General features: G+C 37.9%; 1 protein-coding gene across 2 annotated transcripts in view; it reads left to right on the forward strand.

Annotated features, from left to right (window-relative positions):
- Window positions 1-1,093: 1,093 nt before the first annotated feature.
- The window catches only part of OGFRL1 (opioid growth factor receptor like 1), a 28,245-nt gene continuing 13,375 nt past the window's right edge, over window positions 1,094-15,963 (forward strand). Inside the window, exons 1-6 of one of the 2 annotated variants that reach the window (XM_027852949.1) lie at window positions 1,094-1,443; window positions 7,160-7,246; window positions 8,315-8,396; window positions 11,881-11,959; window positions 12,064-12,130; window positions 12,243-12,388. In XM_027852949.1, coding sequence (XP_027708750.1) covers window positions 1,186-1,443; window positions 7,160-7,246; window positions 8,315-8,396; window positions 11,881-11,959; window positions 12,064-12,130; window positions 12,243-12,388 — 719 coding nt within the window. In that variant the 5' untranslated portion in view covers window positions 1,094-1,185. The remainder of the gene's footprint in view (window positions 1,444-7,159; window positions 7,247-8,314; window positions 8,397-11,880; window positions 11,960-12,063; window positions 12,131-12,242; window positions 12,389-15,963) is intronic. The other variant, XM_027852951.1, reaches the window with a different exon arrangement.

A 15,963-nucleotide genomic window follows, 5' to 3' on the forward strand; every position in this document is an offset into this window, starting at 1 on the left:
CACACACACACACACACACACACACACACACACACACACACACACACCCAGGTAGAGATCAGCATATTACAGACTGTGGAAAGTTTTGAGTTTTATCTGCACATGAGCCACAGGAAGCAGGAAGGAGTTTTGGGGAGGAGGAATTCTGTAACCATCCTAACTTTACCAGTTGTAATTTGGCTTTTGCGGTTTTATGACGGTGGGACCCCATTAGTTTTTGTCTTCCTCCCCTGCAGCTAATTTATCTTCCTTCTTAGGCAAGCAGCAAGAGGGGGAGGGGAACAAGTGTAGACAATAAATGTTTGATGATAGGGCAACTCTTCAAATTCCTGGGAGAACTCTGACCCAGTCAGTCTGTCAGCTTGTGGGAAGGGGGATATATGTCTCGTTCTTGACTCTTCAGGCAGCCTGGGACACAAGGCGGTGGGGGTTGGTGGGACAATCCCACAGGACCAGGAAGGAAAGCTCCCTGTCTTCATGAAGGACCTCATTCCCACTCCAGAAGCTAGCTAGGCAAAAAGGCAAAGTAGGGCCTAGCAGCCCAGGCTGAAACGTGGGGGTTTAAAAATGCCAGCTCCAGGGTTCTGAGAGGTGACGCCTCCTGGGCTCTGGGGGAAGGGACTCTGGCCTACCTTCGCTGTCCCTTCCTCCGTCGCCCTGGCCAGCACCCAGCCTCCTGCCCATGGGGAGGAGAAGGTATCAGATGGGCGGGTTTAAACGTTTGCGGTGGAAATCCAGAGGCCGCCTGCTCCTCCCTGTGAGTGTGTGTGTCTGCCTGTCTCTGCACTGAAGCGGCGGCGGCGGCGGTGGCGGTGGCGGAGGCAACAGCAGCAGTGGCAGCAGCACCATTGGCCGGACTGGACCTAAGCATTAGTGCGGTGCTGGTGGCAGCTGCCCTGTGCTCTTTTGGAGGCCCCTGCGTCCCGTCCCAGGTCACCCCCAGACACCCAGTGCTGCCATGCTCGGGCCCTAGCCCCCCAGCTCGGGTACCCCTTCCCCCCTAGCTTTCCTTCGGCTCTTTGCTTCCGTGGGGGCAGCGGCGAGGGCCGTGTGCGTGAGCTGGGGTGGCCGCCCCTGCCTCCCGCCCCGCAGCCCCTTGCCCTCTCCCTCGGCCCTCTTCATCCTCCTCCTCTTTCACCTCCACCTTCTCCCTCTGCAACCTCCATCTCCGTCGCCGTTTCTTCAATGGGCAATCTGCTGAGCGGGACCAGCTTCAAGGAGCCCACCACCGTGGAGGATTGCGACTCCACCTGGCAGACGGACTCCGAGCCCGAGCCGGACGAGGAGGAAGACGGCCGAGACGGCAGTAGCCCCGGCAGCCGCGAGGGCCCGGGGCACGAGCCGGAGCAACCAGCGGGGCCACCTGCTAGGGCCAGCCCGCGGGCAGAAGATAGCCCCGCAGCACCTGAGGGAGACGCGGACGCCGCCGGTAGCAAGGAGCAGGTATGCCCCAGAGCCTTCCCCGGGGGAAGGTGCTCGGTCCGTTCTGGTCCAATTCCATCCCTCAGTGACTTCTCCCCAGCCGTGCCCTTTCCCCTGCTTCCCCCGTCCTCCCGGAGGATTTGAGAGCATCTCTGTCCCCGAGTGGACCACTTGGTTTTGCTGCCACAGCCCGATGAAGAAGGGAGGGAGGACTCACAGAGAGGGTGAAGGAAGAAGCGCCCTCATGTTAGAGGAGAGTACACTTCCCATCCAGTGCCCTAGTCTGAATACATTTTATTTATTTATTTTTGTGGGGTAGGGAGGTGCTTCTTCTTTAAGCCCCATTCCTCCCTCCTTGCCTTCCGCAAGAAAGTGTCCAGTCCAGGGGTTCTTTTCTCCCCTGGCACGGTCCTCTCTGAGTCACCAGGAAGTTGAGGGGAGCCCTGCAATTGCAGGCAGGTTGAGAAGTAGGCGTGTGGCTGTGGTTGTGGCTGGAGGCCCAGGCCCGCTGCACATCTGTGCCCATGAATTGTATTGCATAAGGAAGTTCTTCCAAAGAAAAAACCCAATTTGGTTTGATGCTTTCCCTGCACCTGGAAGAAGGGAGAAAGAAGAACAGAGAAGCGCCGGTTAGTTAGCTAAAAATAGGCTAAGAAACCGATTCACACTTGTGGAAATTCTCTTAAACATATAAAGGCTTTATATGTTACTTTAAGGCTTAACTAAATGGCTTTCCTGACCATAACTCTGTATGGTGGAGTCTTTAGTAGGGCTAATCTCCATTTTACAAAGGCTTAGAGAGACTGCCCAAGGTCACAAGGGTTAGTAAGTGGCAGAGCTGAAACTTCTGACCCCCCAAGTTAAGTGCCTTTACCACTGTGCAGACCACACCTAAGTCTGTCCCTTTCTCCTCTTGTTAGGAGTATTACCATCAAACTATTTCTAATATTTCCCCACTTCCAGTTAAACTATTAGAACAGTTCTTCATTTACCCAGGTAGTGCATCTATCTCATCCTAGAAATTCAAATCAGTTTTTCCAGGATTATTTCACTCAGTAAACCTGCTAAAATAGGTAGTTTTAAGCACAATCATCTTTATATTTGAAACAACAATACCATATGTAATTTTGCCAACTTTTTTTTTCCAAATAAAGAAAATCTTCAACAATCTCTGATAAATCACTCAGGAACTTCTGGAAAAAGAGAAAAGAAATGGCATGTACTATTCACAGTGGAAAATCATCATCATCATCCCAAAGGCTGCTTCACTAAGAAGGGACATGCACATAAGATTTTAGAGCCAGAAGGGATTGTATATTTCTTATTGATCATTTTACTGACTGAGAAATTTAGGCTCAAGAAACTTGCCCAAGGTCACATAGCTAATAAGTGCTTGAGTCACGATCTAGAACTCTTCTGATTCCAAAACTTCTGCTCTTTCCAGTATACTATACTGCCTCTAAATTAAGCCAATAATACCCTGTTATGTTTCTATCCATCTAAATTAAATGAAAGTGGAGGAGGGGGAAAGACCAAGGGTTGGTCACTCTCCTTCCCCAGACCTCCTCTACCAGTATCATTCACATTGCAGAGAGTTTCCAACTTGCTAAAGAATTCTGTGGTTTATGAATCCTTTTGGCTGTACCTCAGGAACTTCAGTTTCCTCTGACCCTTGTAATGGTATGTGTTATAGTGCTCTGTAGTCAACTGGGACAACTGGATAAATTTAGACTTGAGTGGCTCTGATATCCTCTGTTATCCTGACCCAGGAAAGGAAATACTCTGGCATAGCATTGCAGATCCCAAGCTTCCCTAAGTCTTTCAACCTCTAGTTTCGAGAAAGAAGGATGTACAACCACCTGATGTTCTATCGATTTGGTCCTGCTTTCTTGATACTTTGGGGAGTGGAGAGTATTTGGGTATTGTAACTACATCTCCTCACCCTCTCTAGTTCATATGTAACCCATGTACCTCCCACTCTGCAGTTTTCCTTCCTTCATTTTTCTCCCATTTAAAACATAGTCTTGGGGCAACTAGGTGGTGAAGTGGATAGAGCACCAGTCCTAGAGTCAGGAGGACTTGAGTTCAAATCCAGCCTCAGACACTTGAAATTTACTAGCTGTGTGACCTTGGGCAAGTCATTTAACCCCGTTGCCTAGACAAAAATAAACAAAAATAAAGTCTTCTATTGAAGTTTAGGGGTGCCAGTTAATACAAGATAATCAAACTGAATCAGGTTCAAAAATTGACTTGTTTTAATCAGCAAGTATCATCTATGTTAGTGTTTCCTAAACGAACTATAGATGAACAGCAACAGAAGGTACATTTTTACCAGTCCATGACATATCAAGAGGCAGCTTGGTATGGTGGATAGCATGCCAGTCTTATAGTTGGGAAGATCTGGGTATGAGTTTCCGCTCTTACATGTATTAACTCTGTGATTTTGGGCAAGAATTTCTCAGGGAAATTCTTTAAGATCTATAAGTTACAGATGAGGAGCCCATCTTCATTGGTGGAAAGATATTACAAACTGAGAGTTCTCTATACTGCTAAAATAACAGGTACAGGTTAACAAATATATGGCAAGTTATATATACATCATTGGCAAATCTTTTACTAGCAAAGATCCTTATTTTCTTAAGCCTACAAATTTAAAAAATTTAAATCCGTAAACTTTAAAAAGTTTAAAAAATTCCATTCTTCCTCGCCAGACATTTGTCTTGCCCCTTGATCTATGCTCTACCCACCTGAATTATAGTTTGGATTTGCAATTAGAGATTAATAATCTATAAATGGTTTAAATAAAAACTTTGGGGTTTCTTCCACTTCATGCTATACATTTCAGTTCCTGCTTTTTTCCATGTTGCCAAAAGTTTCTGTTTTGTGGGGTGATAGGATTTAATATGAACTTTTGGTTCAGATTTTATTTTGGTCTGCAAAGGAAAAAGCAAAGAACTTTGAGTCAGAAAAAAATGGGTTTTGATTCCTGGTTCTGGCCTTTATTAGCTAAGGGACTGAGTATATCACTTTAGTTTTGAACCTAAGTGTTCTCTTTTATCTATCAAATGAGGATACTTGCAGTAGTCTCTTCATAGGGTTAGTGTGTGTGTACCACATAAATGAGTTATTATCTGGTATCCATGAGTATGTAGGAGAGAGGATTGTAAGAGCATACATCCATAGCTGAAAGGTACCTCAGAGACCATCTAGTCCAAATTAAACGAGATAATATTTATAAAGCACTTATCACAATGCCTAGCACATATCGGGCACTGCATAAATGCTAATTCTTTTCCCCTTCCCTAGACCAGACCCCTTGTTTTACAAATAAAGAAACTGATGGCCAGATTTCTGAAGTAATTTGTCCAAGGATATTTAGGTAGTGATTGATAGAGGTAGGATTTGAACCCATGTTTTTTGACTTGAGAAGAAATAATCTTTCTGATGCACCAAGAAGAGGGTTATATGATCTAACAAAGCAAGATATGTTTTGTACTATTTTATTATAAAAGTGACTCCTATAAGATTTTTTTTACACAGACCTATAATTTCATTGGTATATGGAATTCTTAGTGTGAATATTCTTTTCATTGATAGAAATTAGAAACTATCTGGGGCTTAAAGTCTTAGAGATTTGCTCAAGTTCAGAGAGGTTTAGTAATTTGACTGCCTTTGCAGGCCCTGGTTTCTGAGGCTGGACTCAAATTTAGGTCTTACTGACTTCATATCTACTATACTACACTGCTTCTTCTTGTATTATATACATTGGCTTTTGGTTTTCTTTTATCTACATTTTGGACATTTAAAACCCAAAGTTCTATTTCTCTTTGGCATACACATTTTTAAAATTTTCATTTTTATTTTTTTACAGAAGATACCGCATCTGGGGATGTTGGGCATTTCTGAGACTAAAGGTTTTTGCACTTTCACTGAGGCCAAGCTGTGAACATTATTTTGTTGATTCTAATGTCATTTCTTGACTTACTAATGCTCAGACTAAATAAGTTTGGGGACTTGCTAGGAGGAACTGTCTTCATATGTATAGTATGGTAAGGTAGCCAGAATTTAAGCTTCCTTGTGCTTATAGTAGCCAGTGTTCAAAACCAGAGGAGTTAGTGTCCAAGTATATGTTCTTGCCTTAATTGTGAGAATCATAGGATGCCAGGCTGCTACTCTGATGAAGGCTGGAAGAAACTGGTCACAAAAGCAAGTAAAGTCAAAGCCTCAACCAAATGCTAATGCTGCAAGTGGATTATCCATCTGTGTGTCTTAAACACCAACTCTCCCTCTCCTAATAATACTTATAACAAACAATAATACCTTGCATTTGTCTAAGGATCTTCAGATATCGGAGCACTTCCAGATACATTTTAACAAGACATCCAGCTTAAGAATATAGTCAAATCAAATCAAAAGGCATTTATTCAGTGTCTACTACGTACTAATCACTGAGGATAAAAGAAAAGGGAGAAAGTGCCTGCTCTCAAAAGAAGCTCACATACATGGAAACATACAAACAGCTATATACAAATATGATAAATATCTATATTTCTATATGTATGTATAGAGGAGAAATCAGAGATGGTCACAAAGAGAAGGCACTAGCATTAACGGGTATCTGGAAAGGCTTTTTGTAGGAGGTGAAATTTTAGCTGGGGCATGAAAAAAGCCAGGGAAACAAGGAGTTGGAGATGAGGAGGAAGGGAATTCCAGGCATTGGGGAAATAGCCAAAGTGCTCAGAGCTGACAGAGAGTAAATCTAGGGTGAGGAAAATCAAGGAAGCCAGAGTCACTGCATCACAGAATATGGGCAAGGTAATAAGATTTAAGAAGGCTGGACCAAAGTAATCCCATAAAAATTTTTAAAAGACATATAGATTAAGAATTTAGATTTGGGGCAGAGATTAACTTGTTTTACCTGGATTTATGAAATTAGATATCTGAGTTTCTAACTTTACTAAGATAAGATTGAAGTATCATATATGTTATTTCAGTTTGTAGGTTAATTTCAGTGGAAAAGTTTTTGATTGCTTAGCATGTGTATGAATTTTAACTTTGCTGATTTCTGATACAGTGTAATATCATTGAACGAGTAAGAATTATTCGTACTGTCATATTTTCCTTGTTGTGGTGCTATAAAATACACAGTTTATAATGCTGTTTGTTTGTTAAAAGTCCCCTTTTCCTTTCATAAATATCACTTTACTGCGAAGAACAGCTAAGTATTACAGATTTAATGAGTATTTTCTTTATAGAACTGATTTATTTACTTAACAGACTTTGGTTATGTGAAATAGTAGAAAATAAATTTTTTCATGTAACCACTTACATAACATGCAGTAAAATATGTAGTAGATTAATTTTTTTTAAATTTCTGCTGCATATTGATCTGTCACATTTTAGCCCCATGGGCTTTGGCCTCTCTTGGCTAATTATGAAGTTGATTATTTAATAGAAAAATTTGTATCAAATTTAGAGTTAAATTTAAAAATTGGAAAATTAAATTAGATTAAATTAATTAGAAATTAATTAGGAAATTATTGAATAGCAAAGAATTCTTAGATGATGTGAAGAATGAAAATGAGCATAGGAGTGTGTGTGTGTTTGTGTATAGGGTTATTATTTCAAGTTAATTCTGGAAATTGTTTCATGAATTAAACATGATATTTAATGACATAAACCAATATCCTCTTTTAGTGAGTAAGTCTGGTTTTTGTTTTTGTTTTTTAACTTTCAGAATGATGATTCCACGGAGTCAGCTGCCAAACCAAAGAGAAGCTTTTATGCTGCAAGAGATTTGTACAAATACCGACATCAATACCCGGTAAGAATGTTATGTAGAATTCTAGAACATCAGAGTTGGAAAAGACTTAGAGGATACATAGGCCAAACCCAATTTGAAACATCCACGTTAGCCTTGATAAGTGTTTTTTCAGCCTCTTCATGGATACCTCCAGTGATGGAAAATGATACCTCTGAGGACAACCTTTTTGGGGGCAGTCCCAGTTGTTAGCAATCATTCCCTTACATCAAGCCAGAATTGGCTTCCCTGTAATATAAATTAATCCCTTAAATCCTAGTTGGTCCTCTTGGGCTAAATAGGATAAGTTTAATCCTTTTTAAAGTGATGGTCCTTCTAATATCAGGTTAAAGACTAAGTCTTCCCAAAGTCTGCTCTTCTATATGATAAACATTCTTAGTTCCTTTAATCTACATATGACATGATTTTATTACCCTCATCCTCCAGGAATTATTCTCCTAAATTGCCTCCAGTTAAGTAAACTTTCTTGTAAAATATGATACTCAGAATTAAATATAACAATCCAGAGGTGGTTTTATTGGGGTAGAGCAGTGGGGTTCTTGAAAATGGTTTTATTTTATATTTTAAAAACTATTTCAATTTAATTAGTTTCCTTTGTAATCCTCTGTATTTTATTTTGTGCATTTAAAAACATCATTTTGAGGAGTCCACAGGCTTCACCAGACTTCTAGAGGGATCCAGAACACATACACATACACAAAGGTTAAGAACAGCTAGGGTTGAGTATACTGCAGCTAATAATTTTTGTATAGATATGAAATTTCTGTCACTAAAATGTAAAAATGCATTTGCTTTTTGGCTGCCTCAATAATATACTTCGAGCTTAGAGTCCCTAAACAGGCATAAGTCTAGTAGCATAAATTAATGTTTGGCCATGTCTAGTTCATTCTATGAACTGAAGTACGTTTTATAACTTATTTATTAAGTTAAGTCTTACTAACTTATTAACTTACTACAACATATTTTTCCTACTTTTCTTATGTTGCAGTGAATTAACTAAGGAGCAAAAAGCTCGACTATAGCTCTTTCTGTACCTATGTATTTACTATATGTTGTTGTTGTTTCTTTCAGCAGAACTTTAAAGATCTCCGATATCAAAATGACCTAAGTAATCTCCGTTTTTATAAGAATAAAATTCCCTTTAAACCTGATGGTAAGTAATCTAATACTTTTGATAGAAATCAAATTTTAAGCAACAATAAATGTGATGATCCATTACTTTATCTGTATTGTGTACAGCATTCTTTAAAAAGATGTTTATTTGATAGTTTTTTGGTTTGTTTTTATTTTGTGGCATAAGGTATCCCAAATGCCCTTGCTGAGAGTTGTTCTATCTATAAATGTAGTGTAAGATTTATTGTCTGCTTATTATGGTTATATTTCTTGCTGAGAATTATAAAGTAATAATGATCCAACAGAATCCCTACTTGAACCCACCCATTTCTACCATATAACAATTACAGAAACATTCACTTAGTGCATACCACATACAAGGCAATGTGTACAATTCTGACTTTTCTTGGAATATTTTTGAGTTATTAGAAATTCCTGCCACCATTTCTGAGGAAGCATGCTTAAATGGTGGCAATTTCTACAATAAATCATGTCATAATCCCCTAGGATTTTTTTGGGGGGGGGGGAGAAGGGACAGAAGAGGGATATAGTATATTTATCTTATCTCAGTATCCTAAAAGTAATAATCCCACATTATATATAGCTGTGATATAGTAGAAAGTATATTGAATTGATTGTTAGAGGACCTAGCTTAGGCCAACTCTTCCAGTGACTAGCTGTGTCTCTTTGGCTAGATTATTTTACATATCTGAACCTTAATTTCTTCATCTGTAAAATGGGGCATGATGCCAACTCTACTACCAATAATGGAATGGAAAGAATGTTGGACTTGGTTGAAGTCAGGTACAAACTGGTTGGAATCCCCTAAGTGACCCTTCAGGTCCCTTCACCTCAGTTTTCTTATCTATAAAGCATAGATAACAATACTCACAGAATCTAGAATCTACCTTACAGGGCAATTGTAAGAATGAAATAAAAAAAAAAACATGTAAAATCATTTTACAAACCCTAAACATGTTATGATGATGACCTCTTCTCATATTTTTCATTGGGGTTCAGATATAAAAGATGTTTGACAAGCATATATTCTGCTGTTATTATTATATATTTAATATCCTATGAACTACTGCACAACCAGATTTAAAAAAACTACAAAGATGAGAAAAATGAGAACAATAGTAATACTAATGATTACTACTACCATTACCATCACTACTACTAATCTATCATAAATCTAGGTCAGATTCCAAGAATGCAGTTAGTTTCTACATCATGGCTTGAAATAGACTTCAGAGTCTCATGAATGAAGGGAGATCTTGTATTTCTTGCTGTGCTAGGTAGGACTCCCTAGTATACAAGACAGAGTTAGGATGACTGGGAAGGGGGTGGATGGAGGTGAGTCCTGAGTCCTCTGGGGGACATGTATTCTTCAAATATCACTTCAACCCTATAGAGCAATGATTCCTAACCTTTTTTGGTGTGTGATGGACCCTTTGGCAGTCTGGTGAAACCTATGGACCTCTTTTCAGAATTAGTTTTAAATAATTGAAGGAAATGATAAATTTCTTTTCAGTTGTTTCTTGGCAAAGACACTGGAGTGGTTTGCTATTTCCTTCTCTAGCTCATTTTACAGATGAGGAGCTGAGGCAAACAGGGTTAAGTGACATGCCCAGTGTCACACAGTGAGTGTCTGAGGCTGGATTTGAACTTGAGAAGATGTCTTCCTGATTCTAAGCCCAGTGCTCTATCCACTGTGCCACCTAGCTGCCTGTTTTCAGTTAGAGGTTTTAGATGTATATATATGTATATACACACATATGTATATATACATGTATCTATATACACACATGTATATATGTATGTATATACATATACATATATATGTGTATATATATATTTTTCCCCCCCTTTTAGGTTTATTGACTCACTAAAATCTATCCACGTACCTTTGGCGGTTCAAAGATGCCACGTAAAGAACTTTTGCTCTAAAGCAGTAGTATCAGACTTAAATAGAAATAGATTCCTGTGGGCTGAGCATTAACGTAGGCAACCACAAATTAACCTGTTATATTGTATTATTTATTTTGTTAAATATCTCCCAATTAAATTTTAATCTGTTTTAGTCCAGAAAGTGGAGTTTGACACCTCTGCACTAGAGTATTCTCCTTAAGTGCATTGGTTATTTGGACACATCGGTATAGTGGCCACATCTGTTTGTTTTTTATCTTAACCTTATGTTCTTAGAAATTCCTCTGGGACTATATAGTTGGTTCAGGATAAATTGTTGTGGTTTTAAAAATGCTAATTATTTACTTTTTTCAAAAAGAAGGCTAAGAAACACATAAAGAGTCAAAGAATTAATAATTAGTCTAGCTCTGATAAGGATTCCATAAGTCTTCATGATCCTAATGGAAATTGTTGTAAGAAAACCCTTGAACATAGAGGTATAGCAGTTTCCTTAGAGTTATAGCAGTAGCTTGTTTTTGTCTCTTTCATTAGTACATTTATTGCTTGGGCTGACTATAATCTGAGAATCTTTACATGAGTTGTTAAGCATTTTGTAATCCTTATAGTAAGGACCCAGGTTAGGTTCATGGCAGGATTAGTGGAGTCATAGGTTTCAGCCAGAATTTTATATATGGCATTTTCTTGGATTGTCAATGCAAATATTATATAAAATAATTCGCATGACACCACCCCCTTACTTTTTTAAACAAACATTGTATCTGTAAATGTTGCCTTTAAAATGATGATATGCAGGAAAAATGCTCCAAAGATAGGTGTAAAGATTTTTTCCTTTATTTTTAGCATGTCTACAACTATAGAAATTCAGAATTATTTCTGAATTGCTTCTACAGTCAAAGAGGGAAGAAACCTCAGGTGGTGGGAGGGAACACGTTCAAAAATATTTGGAGAGAGGAGAAAGGAGACATCAGTGGGGGTGGAAGAGAATAAACATGAGTCATAGCAAAAGTATTTTTAAATGAATGAGGTTTTTTAATATAGGGGACTATGTTTTCAGTTGAATAACATATTTGCAGAATCATATTGATCACTCGGGGCATTATTTTCTATTATCTTTTTATATGTTTTATATTTATTCATCTATGTACATGTGACTTCCCCCTAGTAGAATATAAACTCCTTAAGGGAAGAAACTGTTTGGTTTTTATCATTGTATCCCTGGTGTTAGCACAGTATATGGCACACAGTAGGCATTTACCAATTTTGTCGAATTAAATTGAATTACGTATTAGAAGCCTGTTTTTTTGGGGGGGGCTCCAACATTTAAAAAATATTCATTTCATCATTCAATGTAATGTAGTACTTTTACTAACATATTCTGTGTCTTTAACTTCACACATATGTCTATAATTACAGTTATGTACATATAACTATATAGCTATATAGAAAGATATAGTTATATCTATTTATATATAGTCATACTATGTTTAAGTGTAAAACATGGTCAGTTATTATCTTTGACTGACATGAGTCTTACAGTTAATTCTTCAAACATTTTCAAATTAATCTGACTAGTTTTCTAAATATTTACTGTTCAGGTGTTTACATTGAAGAAGTCCTAAATAAATGGAAAGGAGATTATGAAAAACTGGAGCATAACCACACTTATATTCAATGGTTGGTTATTTATTAGCTATTTTAAAGCATGACTTGTTTAATTATTTGTGTTAACCAAACTGCACAAAAATAAAACTTCAATTTGTCTTTTTTTTTTTCAACAGGCTTTTCCCACTGAGAGAACAAGGTTTGAACTTTTATGCTAAAGAGCTAACTGCATATGAAATTGAGGTAATATATATCACAATTTTTTAATGTACTATATATACAAGGTTAACATATGATAATTGTACAGTATGTATATTTCAGAGTAATTTTAGCTGAATTTGTTTTTCTCTATTAGGAATTCAAAAAAACAAAAGAAGCAACTAGAAGGTTCTTCTTGGCTTATAAAATGATGTTAGAATTTTTTGGAATGAAGCTGAGTGATAAAACTGGAAATGTGGCTCGGGCTACTAATTGGCAGGAACGATTTCAGCATCTGAATGAGTAAGTAAAGCAGTCCTTTAGAAATCTTGGGCCCAATCCTTTCCAACCATTTCAATCACTTGCTCCTTGAAAGTCTGGATCAGTGATGGCCAAATTCTTTTATTTAAGTTATTTTAAAAGTATGTGATTTGTTTACATATTCCACCAAATAGAGGGAAATTTTCCCTTGTTATTGTTTAGCTGAAAAAAGAGATAATTTTTCTTGTTAACTTGAAAACTCTTGAAAAAATGTAAAAATCAGTATATTTGGGACAGGCTGACAACTTTTTTGGCTGAGATTTTTAGAATTGTCATTAATCCTTATAACCAAAGGCCTATTTTATTAATATTTTCTTGGTCCACTTGCAAACTGATTTTTCATGTTAATTGGAGGACGACATCTTTGTTGGACTGAAAAACAGCTTTAAAGCATTTTTAGAACATTATAATTAGCTGAACTAGACAAGTAGAGACAAGGGGAAAACACCCATTAACATTAACCTAAACATTTTTTCTTCACCAAAATACTTCAGAGGCTTATGCATAATTAAATTAAAATTTTATTAAGGCCTTTATTTTATGTGCTTAGTCTTGATTTTATTAAATATGTGCAAGAGTTTTCATTAACTCTTTTCTGTAACATTATTAGATATAATCAACTTCATTTTTAAAAGATTAGTTAAAAAACCATGGAGATTTGGGTCTAACACTTTATGATTTTGATGAGAAGACTCATAATATATCTACAAGTATTTATTAAATGCCTAATATGTGCCTGGCATTGTGTTAGGTGCTGGGGATACAAGGACAAAGAAAGAAATAATCCTGTGTACTAGGAGCTTACATTCTAATAGGGAAACAATAAGTACATTTGAATGAATGAATGAATGAAAAGCATTTGATAAGTGCTTACTGCATGCTAAGCATATACAAGTATGCAGAATAAAGAATTAAGTTTATGTGGTTACCAAATTTATTTAGCACCTTTAAAAAAAGTATATGCATTTCTGCCTGTCATGCAATTAGCTGCTTGTGGATGAAATTTTCTTCTTATGAAATTTTAGTTCATTTTGTAGAAAACTCAGAGTTATATGGAACTAATTTATTATTCTTTAGCAGTGTCAAGCTATGGACCCAGCACTGTAAAAAAAATTTGTGGCTTTGAAGTAGATATGCAAGAATTTTCCTTTCTTAAATACATGTTCCGTTTTCCAAAATCCAAAATATTATTTTGGAATTATTTTTCCTTAGATTTCCTAACTCCCTCCACTCCCCTCAAATGGAAAGTACCTCAAAACAAAAAAAATAGCTCACTTCTCAATCAGCTATAATGGCTGTCAGCCAGGGTCCTCGGGCTTTTAATGCTAGACAAAGAATTTTTCCCTCTAGAGATACTTTATATAAAGTAGGATCCTTTGAAGGAGCCAATGGGTGGCTCCCTATTGGTTATAGTCAAGTGAAGAGAAATTATGTTATAGTAACATTCTCTCTTCCACCCTTACTGCTTTCCTTTCCTTTCCATCTTTTGTTTTCCTTTCATCTTCTCTGGATTTTTAGGCAGACCTTGACAAACATAAAGTACAGTAAGTATTGGGAAACAAAGCCCCTTATGAAGCCCCTTCCAGTTTGAGACAGAGTAGCCATAATGTATTGTCTTTTCCAAGTTCAAAACTTGAAAGGAAAATAAATCTTATACTTAAACAACACCTTTCAACTACTCTTCAAAGTATCTCCCTTTCTGTATCTCACAAATAGGCTTAAAGTCTCTTTTAAAATTGAACTGATTTTGATTGTAGCTTAGGACCCTTGTACTCTAGTGAGCTCTTCCCCCTCTCCCCCATTCCCCCCTCCCCCCTCCACTCCTCTCTCTGTCTCTCTCCTTCTCTGTCTCTCTCCTCTCTCTCACACACACATTTATATATGTATAATATATATGTATAGATATATACATATAGACATATCTATATATCTATATCTAGATATAAGTACTAATCTATCCTCATTTTACAGTAAATGCATAAAGGGGAAAAGAGAAAAAGATGTGGGAGGAGAAAGTATATGAACTAATATGATATTTTTATGGAATCCTGGTTAGGTTAGCTATTTCATTATCCTCATTTTACATTGAAATGTACCACCCCATCAGTCAATAAACATTAAAGTCCTAGTATGTGCCAGGTACTATGATAGGGGTTAATGAAAGTGAAAATGAAGGCAAAAGAAAGTCTTTTGCCTTCAACTAATTTATATTCTGTTGTGGGGGACAATACATACTTATGGAAGTATATAAAATTGTTGCAAGGTATTTTTGGGGGAAGGTGGCATGACTTGAACCGGAGTCTTTCAAACTCTGAAGTTGTCTATCCACTCTACCTTTTACTGATCCTCACCGACTTGCTGAGAATGTTTGTCATTGACTATAAATAATGCATTAGGAGTTCAGATAAAGGAGAGCTCAGTCTGGACTGGAATAGTTGGAGAAGGCTTCATGGAGGAGGTGAGACTTGTACTGGGACGTGGAGGATGAGCCAAATTTGGAGATGCTGAAGGGAGTAATGGCGTTCTAGGCAAGGGAAAGAACATGAACGAAGGTGAGAATGAATAGGATGTATATGGGGAATAGTAAGGAGACTGGCTAGACTGTAGTAAAGGGTTTGTATTGGGGAGTAATGAGAAATAAAGGTGGATCGGTAGGGTGGGACCAGATGTAAATAAGGTTGGACAAGTAGCATGGGATCAGATTGCCAAAGGAGAGTGAGTAGAGAAGAGGCCCAGGGACAGATACTGTTGACAAGCAGTGTGGAGATACATAATGAAGTTGGATTATGAGTGGCCAGGTATGTGTCATTCCCCAGCAGCAGCACTTTGTAGTCCTGGAGCAGAAATGTACAAAGTAGATCGTGAAATGTTTCAGTGCAGTGGGGATGTTTCATTGCACTCCACACACTGTTTCTAAAATCTTGCCCTAAATGGGCAGAAAAGGAGGTGTCACCAGGGTTACAGCCTTATTTTCCATAAGTTGGTACTGTGGAGGGAGCTTTGGGGTCTCTATAAATACATGCCTTGTGGGATATAAGGCAAGGAAGGAGGGATTGATATGTGGATTATGTAATTTAAGGAGAGGAGAGGGGAAGGGTTGATTATTTTGAGTCAATCAGTCAACAAGCATTTATTAATCACTTATATACCAGGCACTATACTAAGTGTTGGGGATGTTCTTTGTTGTTCAATCATTTCAGTTGTGTCCAACTCTTTATGACCCCATTTGTTTTTGGTTTTGTTTTTTTGTTTTTTTTTTTTTGCAAAGATACTGCAGTGGTTCACCATTTCCTTCTCCAGCTCATTTTACAGATGAAGAACTGAGGCAAACAGGGTTAAGTGACTTACCCAAGGCTACACAGCTAGTAAGTGTCTAAGGCTGGATTTGAACTTAGGAGGACAAGTCTTTCTGACTCTAAGCCCAGAGCTCCATCCACCGTGCCACCTAGCTGCCCTACTGGGGATATAGAAAAAGACAAAAACACCATTGCTGTCCTCAAGGTGGGGAGGGGAAGAGGAGGAACAAGATGAAAATAACTATACATATATATATATAT

The sequence above is a fragment of the Vombatus ursinus genome, unplaced genomic scaffold (genome assembly GCF_900497805.2).
Source record: "Vombatus ursinus unplaced genomic scaffold, bare-nosed wombat genome assembly UNPS02009835.1, whole genome shotgun sequence".
Classification (NCBI taxonomy): Eukaryota; Metazoa; Chordata; class Mammalia; order Diprotodontia; family Vombatidae; genus Vombatus; species Vombatus ursinus.